Here is an 18,815-nt window from a genome sequence, read left to right as displayed (position 1 = left end):
AGGCCAGACTAAAGTCTTCCAGATCTTTGTGGGAGAATGTGTTATGGTCAGACAAAAAAAAAAAAAACAAGGTTGAACTTTTGGGCCATAATTCCAAAATGTAACGTGACACAAATCCCAATATGCATCATACAAAAGCAAGACAAGACTCACAGTGAACCATGGTGGTGGCAGCATCATGCTTTGGGGTTATTCTATTCTATTAGATGGAAAGGAGAATTTTTCCCAGATACCAGACTGGTTTGATCAAGAACGTCCAACAGTCTGCTAGAAGGCAGAAGATGAAGAGGTTTAAATTTTTAGTATCATAGTAAGTCCGAATATATGCCCAAATCAACAACTAAAAGTCTTCACCAGAGAAAAATGTAAGTTTTAAGATGGCCAAGTCAGAGTCCAGAGCTAAATCGGACAGAAAATCAGAGTCACCTGAAGAGGGCTGTGGATAAGAAATATCTTCTGGTATGGTAGACGTGGAGAACCTTTGCAAGAGACAGTGGGCAAATCTCACCAAGTCAAAATGTGGGACACTCAGACTCCTACCACAGGAGACTTTGTTTAACAAAGTTTTTATTTAGGGGGTTGTACACTTAAATAGGTTATAGCAACTTTATGTTTCCAACTTTTTTAATCTCGTTTGATGTTTGTCAAATTAAAGGGAATGATTCATCGTAGTGTAATCTTTTTGCATGGCTAAAAACTAGAGCTTAAAAAAGGTTTAAACTTTTCACGTTCAATGTACTTTGTTAATGGTATACTCTTTGGTCTTTTAAATCCCTAAATTATTTCCTATTATGAGTCACAATATGGTCTCTTGCAGACTTTTGGGAAACATTAAGCCAATGAGGATGAAGATTCTTGTTTTCATTTGCACAATGCCTCCTGATTTTATTTACCTATTTATTTTGCCATTGTGCTCAATTGTTTTACATGCTTTAAATACACAGTTTGCAGGGCTTCATGCACACCATTCTAAGCATCACAAAAGTTCAGCTTTCAGTTTGTATATTTGATTTCCATACGACGGCGACACTGACGTTGCACAACATCTTTGGCATGTTCCAGAGTAAGTAAACTACAGCCCAGGGCATCCACCTCTAACTTCCTAACTTCTCTCATGTCTCATACAACCTCATTTAAAATACAATTTTAGAACAAATTCATAAAGTTTAAATAAAAAAATATACAAAAGAAAATCAAGTACATGCTGGTGCAGGAAACTCATTCATTAAAGTTAAAGACCAGCTTTCATAGCAATATTTTAAGGCTACTGCAACAGCAAACACTCGCCTGATGTTTCTTAAAAAGACCATGCTTTTAAATTTCTTTGGTTTGGCTACAACTTTCACATTTTGTTCAGCAGATGGCAGGGATGTTGTTCAAACACTGCATAAAGCTGCCACCTGGTGGCTGACAGTGGAGTAAGTGACTTCTACACAGGAGAATGTGAGGCCATTAAAAAAAAAAAAAAAAAAAAAAAAAATAGATTCAACAAAACTTTTTGTCACCAGACCCAAAAGTCACGCATCCGACAGCCAGCTTGACATTACTAACAGGGGATCACTTCAACATCCTGGTGAGGAAGTGTGAGGCCACGATTCCTGCAGCGAGGATAAAGAACATGACCAGCAACACCAGGCCTCGCCGTAAAACCAGCTGCCTCACAGACAGGACGTCCCCCACCGTGGTGGTGGTGGATTTACTCGGTTCTGGAGGATGGATCTCCTGGTACGTGTGGGCCTCTTCATCATGATGAGACTCTGCTACACCGACCTGGCTCTGGTTACAGGCTGAAAGTCAGAAAGAATGTTCTTAATAATACGACACAAGTTGAGGGTCAGTTACCCTTTGTAATCATATAAAGAAGGTAAAACAGTAAGCAAGTTTGAACCCACTTAATAAAATTACTTCTTTAAGTGTTTAATGGGCTCCAGGTAAATTCTCCCCTTTGCTGATTTGAACCTACTGTACATGTTGAAGTTTTGTCCCTCCCTAATTCTGTGTTGTACCCCTAAAGAAACCCATACCTATGCACTTTGACTCACAGTCTTAATTATTAAGACAGGTTTACTAATATGCAATGGTTAAAGTACATAGGTATTGTATTTGGGGTCACCTAAGTGGAAAATTCCCTTTATAAAAATCTGGTTGAACTTCCTAAGGAGCAAACAAATGACTTGACCGCTACGAAACATCACGCTTCAAGCTTCCTTTAGCAGGGGAAATTCCATGCACATACTGCATAAAACCAGACCGGAAAAGAGCAAAAACTAGCCCTTCCTATTGACATTGTGAGTATAAACATTATTATCTTCATGTTATTTTAGTCAGGGGACACTCCAAAGAGGAGCAGCACCACTCATCAGACTCCTGGCTGCACTAATGCGAGTGATAATCTAATTGCCGTTTCCCAACTCACCTGCATTTTCCACCTTGGTCATCTCTTTTTCTTCTTTAACCTGTACTCCTGCCCTCACAAGAGCCTGAGCAGAGACATGAAGCTTTTGTTAAAAGGGCGTTTTTAAAGAAATATATATTTTTCTATTTGTTTCTAATTTTTGCACAAGGGTTCTGTGATGTTAGTACTCGTCTAATCTGCAGACACTACTTAGGAAAAGAATGAAGGAGACATTCTCATGAGAGAAGTTTCCATTAAAGATGGATCTTACTTAATTCCGAAACACCTTAAATTCTACAACTTTCAAGACGGTGAATGTTTTTATGCCCTCAGCTTTGCAAGCATGTGTGCAACTGAGTCCTCCAGGAGTTGTTCTATCTCTATAAGGCACCATTCATGCCAGACATATCATCCAGAATGTGGATGATATGTCTGAGGGTCTTGGGTAGCCTTTCATGGGTGCACCAAGAAGCAATATATGCATGTAGCATCTTACTTAATTATCATGGTGTCAGCATATTTTGCCCTCTAAGTGTGAGTTGCAGGAGCGTTCCTGTAGCGGAGGTAGCTTATCCTAGACGTTGGGCTGATACTGACAGACACGGCAGTGGGGTTATCGTCATCATTCCCCTATGGTTCTAATGACCAAAATATCTGACAGAACTGCAAAGACAAACATTTCCCATTTGTTGTACCAAGCCTGTTAAAAATAGTGATCAGGAAGGGCTGTGAGAAGAGTGCCCGCCTCCAAATTGTGCATATATTCGGGTTCCTAGAAGACCAAGGCAAGCTGTGAGCTTTTTAAGGCTGCAGTTTCAATGCAACTACCAACTTTTTCTAAAACAAGAGCTAGCATTGCTTTTAGAGTTGAGCTGCGTAGATGACAAGGAAAAGTGTAGGCAGCAGTCCAAAGGGGAAACAATTCATTTTGCTATCAGCTCACAGGGATCAGCAAAAATACATACATGTTAGATTTTCTGTCCGTGATACCTTCTGACTGCTCTTGCTGTAATGTGCAAACCATGCCATGAGGCACGTTTAAATTATTGCACAAGTAGACATGCTGAGTAGTTGTTCAACTCCATGATCTCCCACCAAATACTCCAAACTCAGATTATATATTATATACTAATATTTAGCCCACACAACCATTCTCTGGTGAAGAAAGAACCAAACCACATGCAGGGCTGCATGTTAAATGAGTAAATCTTATATGCACCTCTTTTGCAGCCTTCTCCCAGTTAAGTTTGGACAGAAATATGATGAAGAAAATGGACTGCATCAACACACAGACTGTAAGTCCCGTCCACAGCCCTATGGAGGAGGGAAGACAACAGGTTTTGGTGCCGAGGAGAATGTGAAGTGTACATCTGATTACAACGCACAGTGGCCAATTCTTACCCACAATCCCCATGTTGGCTGCGAACATCAGGGAGACGCCGATGGGGAAGCCGATAAAGTAGAAGCCCACCAGGTTGCACAGAGCACCGACCAGCTGTTTACCGGCCCCTCGGAGAACGCCCCCGGTAACACCCTTCCAGGAGGAAATGTCGATTTGGTCAAGTCACATTTTTCACGTGCAAATATCAGTTTGAGAAGCTGCAGTGAAGCTGTCACCTACCGCAACAGCATCACACACGTGCGTAAAGCAAAAAATGATCATGACTTCTGCAACCCTCAGTAAAATGTCTCTAGAGGGGGGAAAAAACAAACAAGCACATTGAGACTCTGCACATTTAATTGTACATAAAATATGTCCAGACAGCTATTAAACAAAATAAACACATTCAGGAAGCAAGGTCTTTGACACAGTGAGGCCTAATAACGTTTCATTTAGTAAGTTAAACATTTAAAACTTGGAACTATTCATGAGGTGTATAGAATCTGAAAAGATTGGATGAATAACTATTATAGGTCTGTTTAATTCGGTCCCGCCCACTAAGTGTGGCGACTTCAGTCAGGAAAGAGAAATTAAATGAAGGCTGACTAAAGTTTTATTTCAGTGCTTCACTTACTGATCGGAGGTGAAAATATATCCAATGACATGTCTGCAGGTGGCAAGAATTCCACCAACTATGCACGAGATTATGACTGAAAAGAAATCACATGGAAAAAAAAGAACAGCTCTTAATAAAAGGTTTGTAGATTAAAATCACTGAGAAAGAACAACATAGTGACCTTGGTGAGATGGTATTATAATGTTTTATATCATGGAACATAATGTCTACATTTTGTAGATTTGGAAAAGATAAATTATTTAAAGCAAAAGGCATTTTCAGAGGTAAACGGACCCGTAAGCAATAATAACACTTAGTGTCTCAAATTGGAACGACACACAAAAAAGATGCCGCCCTCCCCTCATATGATTGGCTCAGTAACCAGGAAGTAAACATGGACCGTACTTCTAGGTTTGAAGGAGAAAAACTTGACTAAGACATTGTTGATGGGGATGACTTGTTTATAGGGAATGTTACTTCCATCCCAGGTGACAAATGAAAATGATTTAGGTTGATTTCACAGAGAATGTCCTACTTACTGCTCCTTTAATTTACTTTATTTTACTTTAGACTTTAATATCACTATTTTCTGATGAAAATTAACAGTCCCATGTTGCATTAAAAACAGCACAAAACAGTTTTGGGCCTAAACTGATTCATTTGTCTGAAGTGCAGGAACCTTTTCCAGAGAGTTAAGAATAGGTTCAGTTTTTAAAGATATGTCCATCACACATTTAATTTAGTTTAAGAGTATAACTGTGGTGAAATAACATTCTCTTCCTTCATTTACTCTCTGCAAGTAAACACAGCAGTCTGCATCTGCAAAAGTAATTTAAAGTTTGTTATAGTTAAACCTTTCATTAAGGTTTGAAGTGACTGTACATTAGTAATTAAGTACAATCACTGACAGATGTATTAGTAATATGGTAGTCATTTCTGAATATTGTTGCTTTAGATTTCCATGACTAAAACTCATCTACCATGTGCACACACTTGGGAGTCCTAATAAATCAGTAGCTTATTCGAAAATTATTTTAGTTACACTTTTTCGCAAACTTTAGCAGGGCAGTTTTGGCTTTTAAACTATAATGGTGATAAAAAAAATCTGAAAATAATGCCACATTGGTCCGACTGATTTTTAAATCTGGACTCTGCTGTTGGTGGGTGTTGATCTGTGTAGCCAGATTATTGAAGCAGCAGCCCTCATGCAGGGAAAGGACCCTCTCAACGACAACATATGTGATTTTAGGCCTGTTTTGGACCCCACGGTGGAAACACACACAAGAAATGTCTATCACAAAATACATGGTTTTGGAAAGTTAGCTTCCAGAGGAATGGAAGCTTCTGGGTCACATAATAAAAACACGACTAAAGATCTTAATAACTTTGCTTTAGAGGTATATGACCTTAAAAATGGGTCATATACCTCTAAAATTGCTGTTCAAAGAAAATTCTTCCCAGACGTTGGTAACAACCCATCTGGTCCACTTACGCAAAGAAATGTCACTATAGCTGTCCATAAATTTAGTTTTATGCAATAAAATGGATGCACTGCCACTTAGTGCAAATTAATATCAGCTTGTTCAGTCCAAACTGATAGAGACATCTGATGACTGGCAAAAACCAATGAGCTCTCTCAACACCTTCGCAGCCTTATTGTTGCAAAACGTAATGAAGGCATGAACTACGGGAATTTCTGAATGACTGAAAGCTCTAGTGAGCTGTTGGGGCCATTATCCAGAATGGGAAAGAACATCAGTCCGCCATACTGGGAGCTACAATCAGGAGCTGCCTATGAGTTTTCAGAAAGAGGAGTGAACAGAATTACCAGAAGAGATGTCCAATATGCAAGATCCACATGTTCAAATAGACTTTTATTAGCAAGTACACTTTTTTTAAAGAAACCAGTGAGCAATGGACTCCGCTGCCATGGGCTGTATGGACGGACGATCACCACGCAAGACTCCACAGCTGAAGATAAACCATGTTTATGTGTGTTTAAAGTTTCCGGAACAATATTTAGACAAGCGATTGAAATACTGAGAGAATATAGTCTGCTCAGATGAGAGTCATTCCATTTTATTTACAAATCTATGGACATCTATGGTTGGATTTATTTGCATGTGTCGACTGGATGAGTTGTTACTGACATCTGGCGAGAATCTGTTCACTCCAGAAAACATATTTACTTTGAAAGGTGTTGATGGGTTCAATATTTATTTTATGCAGTGCATGCATGAGGGGGGAATGTGCTTTGTGTGTGTGTTGCTCTTACATCCACAGATAATGGGGACCTTGCAGGACAGCTTGGCCTGCTCAATGTTGCCTGCACCAAGAGCGTTGCCGACACGAACGCTGGCAGCAGCAGAAAATCCCAAAGGAAACTGTTGGGAGAAAAATGACATGCAACGCTAGTTCCAAAAAGCTGTCCGAGCTACGTTTTAACTAACTATGACACTATAATGAGAGATGTTGTTGGCACTGAGGAACAGTCTCGGAGGATTTACCATGTAAGCAATAACCGCCAGCTCGTATATGATGGAATTTGCTCCCAGCTCGACCTCGCTGATCACCCCAGCCAGGAATCCTCCCACTTCGAACATCCACCACTCCAGACAGAGCATGAGCATGCTGGGGATGGCCAGCTGGATGAACGGCCCCCACTCCTGGAGGCAGTCCAGAGACCAACCTGGATGTCAAAACCTTTCATTTAAATCTTTGAAAAACAGACTAATTCGTGGATTGACACTGCTGTGCAAAATGTTTTCATACTCCTAAACCCTTTTCACATTTTGGTGTCTTAAAAATCACAAACCTCAATGTATTTCACTGGTATTTTATATGACCAACTAACAAAAGTATCACACAATTGTAAAGCGAAAGGAAGATAACACATGGCTTTTAATTTTTTTTTTCTTCTAAATAATCTAAGAAGTGTGATAATTATTTGTACTCAACACCTTCAAAAATTGGAATTTAATCTCATTATGAGGCAAGGCAAGTTTATTTATGAAGCACTTTTCAGTAACAAGACGATTCAAAGTGCTTATAAACACAGCTACTGTATTAGTCCTGCACACCACATATTTATCATTGGTGGAAGGGTGGTATAAAAAAAAGCCAATGTTGAGAAGAAAGAATGCCGTTTTCATTTTTGCCCTTCAGTTATCTAGAGGACACAACAAACGTGAGAAGGAAGGTATTCTGGTAAGACAGAACCAAAGTTTTACATGAAAAACGCTATTGGTAGCCTATTACTGCACATCATCCTGAACACATGAAACACAGAAAGACAGAAAAAAATCTTTATTTGTCATTGCAATTGTACGTTCCAACAAAATTTGTCTTCTGCATTTTGCTCATCCCTTACGGAGCAGTGGGCAGCCTCATACTGCCTGGGGAGCAATCTGCGCTCCAGCATACAGGCTCGTCCAGAAAAGGACACGCTCAACGTTCAACTACCAGAAAAATGATGAAGCCTGAAGCTTTTAGATCGGTTCACGTGTTAAAATTGGTACAATCAAAGTCCACACCTATCGGATGGAACCTGAGCTATTTTGAAAGGAGTAAATATTTCAATCTCTAGAGCAGACCTCAAAACTGGTTGGAAAAACCTCAACAGATAGCAGCAAAAATGTATTTCAAGAACCTGCTGACTCAGGGGGGCTGAATGCAGGTGACAATGTATACATTTTTTATGGTAAAAAATTTTATGAAAATGTTCCTCCCTCTGTGACATGTAAGGCTTGGACGATATTAGGAAAACATGTGACTGGGACAACTTTATGACTATTGTGATGACAGTGTTGGTTGAAAATGAACCCATATTTTACCGACTCTCTCTTTATCATAAATATTTTCCCACCCCTTCTTATCATTTTATCTTCTCAGACAAAAAAAAATCTATATTGGTCGTGTGCATCAACAGTGCACCATAACTATTGGTGTGCAAAGAGAGTGAGCCTTGCATGTGGACCGTCTTAGCCTACAGTATATGATATCCAGGCAATCTTTCAAGGTGAAGATATTGCATGTGGTGATACTAAGATGGCAAGTTAATGCACAGTGCAGCTGTAGTAACAAAGCAAAATATGCTAGAGTTCATGAGGGGAATATGACTCTGCCATCACAACAGTATTTCAAAAACATGTATGTTGAATCACGCTCTTAAACTCTTACCTACACTGCACTACACACTTACAGAGTTTTATATATTCTGAGGACCACTGAATGATAGAACAGGAGAAACCTGTAGTTATTAGGGTCCCAAGAAAAACGGTAACATACTGACCTCCCCATGTAGCCTTGTGGAGACCCTTCAGGCAGATGTAGGCATATAAGACCACAGCCAGTACATACTGGGAGATAGCATTGGCTGCTGCAGACCCACTGGGAGACAAAAACAGAAGATATCAGGTTGATAAAGACACAAAAACGAGTTTGATAAAACTTTTGGAAGGTTTTCACAACCTATTGTTTCTGTAAAAGATACATAGCATGCAGGAGATCTATGTTATATGTTTTACTATTTTACAATATTTCTTATTATGTTGTCGCTGTTGCAGCTTCGCCTCTGTCAGTCTGCCCCAGGGCAGCTGTGGCTACTAACATAGCTCACCACCGTCAGAATGTGAATAGGTGAATGTCTGACTAGAGTAAAACGCTTCGGGGTCATCAGACTAGTTAAAGCGCTATACAAGTACAAACCATTTACTATTTATCATTATGTCAAACTAAAATAATTAGCAGTGGTGGGAAACTTACGCAACACCCAGATCCAGAGGGTACAGGAACACATAGTTGATTATTGCGTTCAGGACATTTCCGATGGCTCCAGTTACAACTTGAGGCCATATAATGCCCTGTAAACATCACAACATGTTGTCAGAGTCGCTTTTATGGATTTTATTTCACTTTGTTTAAGAGTCTGTGTGCTTCAGGAAACTGTACCTGGTTTTGGAGATACCGTCCCTGCAGCTGGTACATAAAGGCAGCCTGAAGAAAATAACGCATTATAGCATAAAAGTCACTTTGATATGTGAAAAGAGATTAATAAACTGAATACTGGAACTCACTGGTAAAGCAGGCATGAATATGTTCACATACATCTGGGAGAGTCTTCATGTGAAAAAAAAAGAAGCAGGGCAGAAGAGTGAACGTGACGTGTATACAAAATATATCAAACGCTTTCATATTTAACGATATTCTGAGAGAAATGCCACAAACTGTTTATGAAGAAGTATGACCAACCATTGTGGATAAAAGCATCAGATACACAGACACATCTCAACAAAATAAAATATTGTAGACAAACAAATGTATTAAACAGTAAAGCTTATATATTATGAGCTTTCGTTTGTAACAGAGTGATTATGTCTGATTATTTTGATGATTATAGCTGACTGATGTAGTTTCTCGGAAAGTTACACAAGACCAATAAAACAGGATTTTTAATATGGATATTTTATTTTATGGCCTACATAATCATGTGGAGGACTGCTGTCTTCACAGCTGTACTGCAGACAATCATTGACATTATGAGGGTAAGCCACAAAGCGTCATTGCTACAGGAGCTGGCTGTAGTACTCTGTGCAGGAAAATGTATGGAAAGTTCAGTGGAAGAAAAAAGTGCGGTAGAAAATTCAACTAAACTGTTCAGTTCTTTTTCAAAAAAAAAAAAAGTGTTGTTTCAATGCATTTTAAATTTGAATTATTTTTTGTTCATGCAGGTACTGCAAATTCCTCCCACAGTACAAAAACAGCAACTCTAAGATGCCCAATGGGTGTCGGATATTTGCCCTATGTGTCTCTGTGTTTAAAGACTTTGATGGACTGGCAGGTGGATTCTCTTTTATCACTGTTTTTTTGTGGAGATTCATTATTTTTGTGGCACTTGCATATATTACACATTGTGGGATTTTGTAGTGCCAATATTAGATCAGATTCCCCCACTTGCAAGACTTGCATCTCCAATCCAATCAGCTTTGTATTTAGTTGCTACAATAAGTTTTAAATAGTTTACATTCACAATTAATTAAATGTGTCATGTTTACTAGTGATTATTTAGCTAAAAAATAAAATAAAAATGTGGAATACTGTCTAGTTGACCAAAACAGTAAATGGTATCAGTGGCTCATTCGACAGCTTGGGTCGACCCCAATGTGGGTTTGAAGAGGAAAATAGGAAAGGTAAAGGTATATTTATCTATTAACAACAGATAAAGAGCACTATATATATATATATATATATATATATATATATATATATATATATATATATATATATATATATATAGTCTCTCGTAATTTTGTGAGTTAGAAGCAAGACTAAAATCATGGATCTGATTTTTATAGTTAAAGAAGTGATTATGTAAATTATAATAATAGAAAAAGAACAAATGCTAATTAAAGGTTCATTATGCGACACCGCTTGCTGCAGAGAGCTGACCTGGCAACCTCTGGACTCTGTTTGACAGCTAGCAGGAGGGGCTCAGTGTTGATGAGGACGGCCCAGCAGGGGAAACAGGCGAGCAGCAGAATCAGAACCCCCCTTTGTAGAATCACACCCACACGCTTCAGGTTACCGCTCCCATAGGTCTGTGTGAAACAGGCAGACAGACGCTCAGCTAAAACACCAAGACTGCTGCAACAGGCAAAGGTGTGAAAGTTCAGCAAGAGCTAACTTAATCTGAAAGCTCACTGCTGAGTTGCTTTAAAGCATATCCCAGGATAACCTGGCAACCCAGCGGTAACTGCTGGGTTTGACTCGGTTACATAAATAAAGTGAAAGAACATCTGCTGAGGACAGTACCTGCGATATGAGTGTATCACAGGTTAATGACAAACCGGTGCCAATGCAAATACCAGTGACGTTAACCACCTGCAGAAAAACAAAAAGAAACATGAAACAAGGCAGAGTGCACAACATTATATCCTTGTAAGGTTGGATGAAACAAAGAAATCAAAATGAATAAAACAGTATTTCAACAGGTCTCCTTACTGCAATCGACAGCGAAACCCCGGCCAGTTCAGTTTTTCCCAGGTGGCCGCAGAACACCATGCTGACAAAGCTGATCATAAAGATCATCAGCTGGGAAATGACCTGCAATTTAAAAATACAACAAGCAGCATTATAATCAAAACCTGTGCGTGACAAATATATTAAAGGAAAAATTAAAAAGTATTTCACGAGTCATGAAAATCACAACAGACTCTGCTAAATTTTGAATTAGCTATAGGTCGTCCGGGCTCCCAGATTGGGGGGATTTTTGCGGCTCTAGCGTCTCGCTTTTTCTGAACGTAGGCTGACAGGAAGGGGGTGGAAGAGGAGGAAAGACATGCAGCAAAGGACCGCGGGTCGGATTCGAACCCGGGTTGACCGTGTCGAGGACTAAGGCCTCTGCCACTGCAAAAACGGAACTAAAAATAAGTAAAATGTTCTTAAAATGAGTGTATTTGTCCTTGCTTTGAGCAGGTAAATAAGATGATTTGCCAACGGAATAAGATTTTTGCACTTAAAATAGGAACAACTCATCTCCATCATCTTATTTCAAGTGCAGGATGTCTAATTATCTTATTTTAGGGGTCAAAATACTAATTCCATTGGCAGATAATGTTATTTACCTGCTCAAATCAAGGACAAATTCACTAACTTTAAGAATATTTTACTTATTTTTAGATCTGTTTTTGCATTGTGTATATGGGTCGCGCTACCTGCTGCGCCACACAACTATTTTGAGTGTGGAAAAGATTTTAAGTTGACCACATTTGTCTTTAATATTCAATATTAGTTAATTTAAAAGCAATGGATTTGACATAACTCAGGATTTGACCGAATATATGCAGCATCCTGTGCTAACAGAGCACGTTGCTCTCAGACTGCAGGTCTACTGGTGGTTCCAAGAGTCTATAACAGTAGAACGGGAGGCAGACCTTCTAGTTAACAGGCTCCTCTACAATGCTACACGTGGTGGTAAACTAAGACACTGAGCACACAATCCCTACAGTGGAGCATGGTGGTGGCGGCAGCACCATGCTGTAGGCACACATTTCTTCAGTCACGAGAGGGATCCATGGTCACAGCTGATGAATAGAACTAAATAGAATTCAATAGAAATTTCCTTTAATGTCCCTCAGCTGGAAAATTTAGGTGTATCAGGCAAGCAGAATCCCGCAGATACACTTAAAGATAAGCCATAATAGTAGAACTAAAGAAAATCACAGACTGTACAGTGAGGTTAAAATTATACATAAAAAAAAAAAAAATGGTGCAACGGCCCAGTCAAAGCCCAACTCTAAATCCTACACTGCAAAAATGAAACTAAAAATAAGTCACATTTTCTTGAAATTAGTGTATTTGTCCTTGATTTGAGCAGGTAAATAAGATGATTTGCCAGTGGAATGAGATTTTTGTACTTAAAATTAGAATAACTCATCTCCATCATCTTATTTAAAGGGCAGAATAACTAATTATCTTATTTTAGGGGTCAAAATACTCATTCCATTGGCAAATCATCTTATTTACCTGCTCAAATCAAGGACAAATACACTTGTTTCAAGAAAATTTTACTTCTTTTGTGTTCTGTTTTTGCAGTGTACTGATAATCTACGGCAACAATTGAAAACCACTGCTCACAGATGCTCTAAATCTAATCTGACTATACTGAGCCTCAAAAATGTACATCTCAAGGTCTGAAAAGCTTGAAGAGGCGTGGCCCAAAAGACTGCTCTTTTACCCTCGACTTCATAAGCGATCAGCCTGCATGTTTAGGTCAAATAAGGCCTGTTTTGTGTTGTTTATCATCCAGTCCTTATCATTTCTCTTCCCACTCATTGTGGGAGGTATAAGAGGTGAAATACTTTCTTAATTCCGGCCATCTGCATCTGCTGGTGGTTCCTGTGCCTTCCCTGAGAAGGGCTTCTGTTTTGTCATTACACGTAAGAGGTTCAGTCGATCAGAAACGGTAATTTTAGTCAACCATAATGCAGGATTGCTGAAATTAAGTGGGGGACCGGATTTGTTCTGCTCTCTGACCAGACAGCCAGAGCCTGCATCCACACAGTGACCGTTATCTGTGGTGGGCAAGGAGCAACTTTGGGTCTACCGTTGGGGAGGATTAAGCTCTCTGCCAATTCATTCCTTTTATTGAATCATTTCATTTTGTTAAAGGATTCAGGCTCGTTTAGCTTTCCTATATTAGAAAATACATTGTAATTATTTGACTGGGATTTACTAAACCTTTTCAGTTTCACGCCAGTTTGACAATTAATAAAAGGCTTACTTTTGTCATCTTTTTTCTAATTTGGCACAAAATATTGTACATTGTTAGACTGTATTTTATCACATCCCAAAATGACTACATTTTTTCAGGTGTATCTATTTACATGGTGCGCAATGATTTGGCTGGGAAAAATGACAACATGATTTAACAAATCTGTCCATAAGTCACTAGAAAAAAGTGGACTAAAACTAAAAATGTGCACATGGATAATTTAGATTTAGGTCTCTTACCTGGTCATATATATATATATATATATATATATATATATATATATATATATATATATATATATATATATATATATATATATATATAAGGTTTTAGTAACTCAAATAATTTCTGTTTTTCACATAAACAAGACATTGAGAAATTATCCCCGCTTATAATTACCAGAGCACCAGTTCTGCCCCCCAAGGCTGTTGCAGAGTTGAAAAGGTTGCACTAAAATATATAATCACAAAATACTGTTCCTGTTAAATTTTCACCACGTATAGCCCAATATGTTTATACATGTATAATACGTTTTTTTTTAAAGAACCTAACAGGTCCCGTAGTCATTGCAATATGCCCCCTTTTTTATTATACAATGATGGAGTAAATGTGACGTCACAGCCGAACAAATAAAACAAAATAAAATAAAAATAAGGGCAAAACATGTGCAGCACTGATAAATAGAATTGCAGTGTGATTTCTGGCTTTAGGCAAACTATATAGCTACAACACATAATGGACCAGAGAATAAACACTCCACAGGTGACCTTACCACCGGTCCCGCCAGCTTAAAAAGCTGTTCCAGCTCATTCCGGTACGTCAGCGGCACGGAGCCCCACACTCTCTTCGGGCAGGAGCCCCAGCCTCCAGCCGAGTCCGCTTCTGCTGCTTTCACGTCCACCTTCAGTCCCTCGCTGTGCGTGACCGCTGCTTTCCCCGGACCGTCCATGGCTGCTCACCCGCTCCCGTCCAAACTTCTGACTCTGGAGCGACGCCCGTCCGGTGTGGGGACTGCTGGTCACACCGCAGCGCCCTGAAACCGGAGCGGGGATGTTATGCCAGAGGCGGGTCGCGGGAAGGGCCGGACCTGCGCCGCGAGTGGGCCGGGGACTGTCGTCAGAGCCAGCCGGGCCACCCCCCCACCTGCTGCTGTCATGTTGCGTTCAAGTGCGCACGACAGGGTCAAGTTCAACAAATGATGGGCGTAAAAACAAAACACAACACCTACAATGAAATGCATCTATGCGCACAGCTCGGCACAGGTAAACAGTTTTGATGTGGCATTTTTTTTTTTAAACAAAAAGACTTAATTAAACAGATAAAACCTGGATGGCAGCAATTGTTGGTCCAGTGATTCCTTAAGCCATCACCCTGGATACTGGTCTGTAGTGGTGCCAGCTGCCAGACAGGTGGCCTCTCTCTAATTTCTTCGAAAAACCACTCACATACGTGGAGAATGTAGTTTATTTACAGCTTTACTTGATTCCATTTAACTTGATCACTACCAAAGGTTATATACTAAAAGTTTAGTACTTCAGCCAGCCACTCCTGGGAATGTACACCACTGCTCCAGGTTTTCTCCATTTCTGTTGGTCATTGCAGTCCCAAATCTTTAGAAATACGCCTGTAACCCTTCCCAGACTGATAGATTTATTTATTTTTGGACCTATTGGTGTTGCTTGTTGTGATCGTTTAGCCTACTTCATGTCGTCAGACTGACAGGTTCAAGATAAGGCATGGCTGGTGACATTTCAAAATGTAGTTAATTACTGTTTTCAATTCAATTCAATTTTATTTATATAGTGGCAATTTACAACACATGTCATCTCAAGGCACTTTACAAAGTCAAATTCAATCAAATCACACAGATTGGTCAAAAAGTTTCCTCTCTAAGGAAACCCAGCAGATTGCATGAAGTCTTGACAAGCATCATTCACTCCTCCTGAAAGAGCGTAGAGCCACAGGGAGAGTCGCCTGCATTGTCCATGGCTTTGCAGCAATCCCTCACACTGAGCATGCATGAAGCGACAGTGGAGAGGAAAACTCCCCTTTCACAGGGAGGAAAACCTCCAGCAGAACCAGGCTCAGTGTGAACGGTCATCTACCTCGACCGACTGGAGGTTAGAGAAGACAGAGCAGAGACACAAAAAGCACAAAAGCACACATTGATCCAGGAATCCTTTCTGTGTTGTAAAACGTAAATATATGGATTTCCCATCTGTCCGTGCACAACATAATGCTGACATTTTAGCATACTCATTAAATGTTGGGCTTTTGTGGGAAAGATAATCTCAGAGTTTCTTTAAACCTAAAATTGGTTCAGATTGTTTCAGTCACATAGGGCAGCCACTAATTTTGACAAACTGACATACGTGTGTTTCCAGTGAGAAGTTAACATGGACATACATGTCATAAAGTCTGGGCTTTTAGTAATTTGAACAGTTTTTCTACAAGGGCGGAATGATTGTACAATAAAAATATGGTTAAAAAACCAAAAAGGAGGTCTTAGATTTTCTTTAACCCACACAAGGTTCAAGTATAAACATAGATCTTTTTTCAATGTTTCCTAGCAAGCTGTACTTGGACCACTGGCTCTTTGAAGCCACCACTAAGGTAATGGCATAACTCCAGATGGATTTATTTTATTTTATTTTATTTTTTACCATTTTTCTAAACAGGATTGGTGGAGTGTATTTAAATTAGTTGGTTTCCAGGCACCGACTCTGCTGTTAAGCCTAGTCCACAAATTTCATTATGGTTCAGGTGAGGATACTGGAGAAACCATTTCAGAAGCTTTACATAAGCCTACTTTATCCTTTCCAAAACAGTAAAAAACAGACCCTCAGTATGACGCTACCACCACCATGCACAGCAGTGTTCAAAGGAAACCGGGGACCAACTGATACATATACCTGACGAGAAGAGCGATCAAATGTTCAGCCAGGATTATACCTGAGGATTGATGATGGCTTCAAAAAGCCTATGGGTGAGGGACCGTCAAAGGAAATTGACCCAAAGATTTGTGGGATTACATCATATATATCTGAGACCGCATGCATACATTTAACCCTGTGAAGTTGAGATAAAATCTCGGTTGAAGTCAAACCTGTGAACCTGATTCTTACGTTCAAACTTCACTGAAGCTACATGACGTCTTGCCAGACCAAAAATAGGAGAATGACATATTATATATAATATGACATTCATAGTGATGATGACCTTAATGCGCTAACAAGTCAGAGAATCTGAAATTCAGCCTGATGCGATGTTTGCTACAGTGTCTTTATTGATATTATTTAGGTCTAAACTATTTTTTTTAAATATGTAAAGTGTTTAAAGGAAAGTATATTCAACATATACCATTAAAAATACTGTGCAAAAATTAAACAGACAAAAATTCTTTTTCAAAGGCAAGACGCAACGATGTTCCACCTAATAGAAACAGTTACAGGACACAACTGAATTGAGTACTTCTCTTTGGAATATTACTGAAAAATGAAGAGTCAAGCTCTATTTTCAGCTTCCTGTATTGAGAAAAGTGATACTTCAGAGAAAACAAAAAACTGTCAGCAATGTAGTTTAAATTACTGCAGATATACTGCTTTTACATGTAGCAGCTAGAATTTCAACACAACATAATATACAATTTTAACAAACTGTGATGTTTTCTTTCATTATGTGACAAGTAGCACATTTGTCCCTTTGATTAAGAAAAATGCAGAAAACAGAAATACTGAAGAGCAAAACTATTTAAAGTACAACAGAGCCACATCAGTTTTTGTTATTTTGTTTGTTTAAGGAAGCTTAAATGTCCTGCACCCCTGACTTGGATAGCTTACACATCTTGGTGCAGAGGACAGTTATTCATAACCAACCCGAGTTCAATATTTAATTTCCTTTCAGCCAATTCTTTCAGTCTGAAAGTAATGGCCAACTGTGTCTGTACAGTTGGAACCTTTTGCACTTCAGGCATCTAATATTGATCCCACAAGCAGTAAAGACATGTAAACATGAATATACTGTATATCTACTTCTGCATGTGCATTTTCACATATCTGCTCATACAGTATTTCTTTTGGAACGGTCAAGTCAAAGTCTAGAACTAAATCCAATTGGGAATCTGTGGTAAAAATTGAAAACTGATGTTCTCAAATGTTCCCCATCCAATCTGAAGGGTCCTGGGGTATTTGGCAAAGAAAAATGGGCCGAAATGTACATCTCTAGATCTGCAAAGCTGGTAGGGACGACACCTGAAAGACTTGAGAGTTTTCATTCATCATTTCAGAGAAAGAAGCTTCAACAAAGTACTGTCTCCTGTGGCTAAATACAAGTGTTAATCATATAATTAGAATATCATGAAAAAGTTGATTTGTTTCAGTAATTTCATTCAAAGCGTGAAACTTGTATATTATGTTCATTCATTACACACAGACGGATATATTTTAAGTGTTTATATCTTTTAATTTTGATGATTATAACTGACAACTAATTAAAACCCAAAATTCAGTATCTCAGAAAATTAGAATGTTGTGGAAAGGTTCGATATTGAAGACACCTGGTGCCACAGTCTAATCAGCTAATTAACTCAAAACACCTGCAAAGGCCTTTAAATGGTTCCTCAGTCTAGTCCTGTAGGCGACACAATCATGGGAAGACTGCTGACTTGACAGTTGCCCAAAAGACGACCACTGACACCTTGAACAAGGACGGCAAGACATAAAAGGTCATTGCTAAAGGGACTGGCTGTTCACATAGGTCAGTGTCCAAGCACATTAATAGAGAGGTGAAAGGAAGAAAAATATGTGGTAGAAAAGTGTACATGCAACAGGGATGACCTCACTTTGGAGAGGATTGTGAAACAAAACCCACTGGAAAATGTGGCGGAGATTCCCAAAGAGTGGACTGCAGCTGGAGTCAGAGCTTCAACAACTGCCGCGCACAGACGAATGCAAGACATGGTTTTCAGCTGTTACTTTCCTTGTGCCACTCTTGAACAAGAGATGGCATCAGAAACGTCTTGCGTATTGATTGATTTGGCCTAATTTGATGATTTAGGCTTAAAGGTAATAAAAATCCCAGATTCAGTTTCTCAGGTAATTAGAAATGGGGATCAGTCCTGACTTGACAGCAAACCAGCCGACTGTCAGTGGCA

At 39.2% G+C, this 18,815-nt stretch overlaps 1 protein-coding gene across 1 annotated transcript; it reads right to left on the bottom strand.

The window, feature by feature from the left end:
- Positions 1–1,467: 1,467 nt before the first annotated feature.
- LOC105923801 (multidrug and toxin extrusion protein 1) lies at positions 1,468–14,732 on the bottom strand. Its single transcript, XM_036137134.1, has 16 exons — positions 14,436–14,732; positions 11,392–11,493; positions 11,203–11,271; positions 10,840–10,988; positions 9,468–9,510; positions 9,343–9,387; positions 9,157–9,254; positions 8,684–8,781; positions 6,900–7,081; positions 6,668–6,776; positions 4,411–4,486; positions 4,017–4,086; positions 3,797–3,929; positions 3,615–3,709; positions 2,417–2,480; positions 1,468–1,787 (listed from the first exon to the last, which is right to left on the bottom strand). The coding sequence occupies exons 1-16, from the start codon at positions 14,610–14,612 to the stop codon at positions 1,558–1,560; spliced, it is 1,740 nt and encodes a 579-aa protein (XP_035993027.1). The 5' UTR covers positions 14,613–14,732; the 3' UTR covers positions 1,468–1,557.
- Between the last annotated feature and the right edge of the window lie 4,083 nt (positions 14,733–18,815).

Source organism: Fundulus heteroclitus, chromosome 5, assembly GCF_011125445.2.
Source record: "Fundulus heteroclitus isolate FHET01 chromosome 5, MU-UCD_Fhet_4.1, whole genome shotgun sequence".
Lineage (NCBI taxonomy): Eukaryota > Metazoa > Chordata > Actinopteri > Cyprinodontiformes > Fundulidae > Fundulus > Fundulus heteroclitus.
The sequence above is the reverse complement of the archived record's forward strand: the minus strand, read 5'-3'. Positions and strand labels throughout refer to the sequence as shown.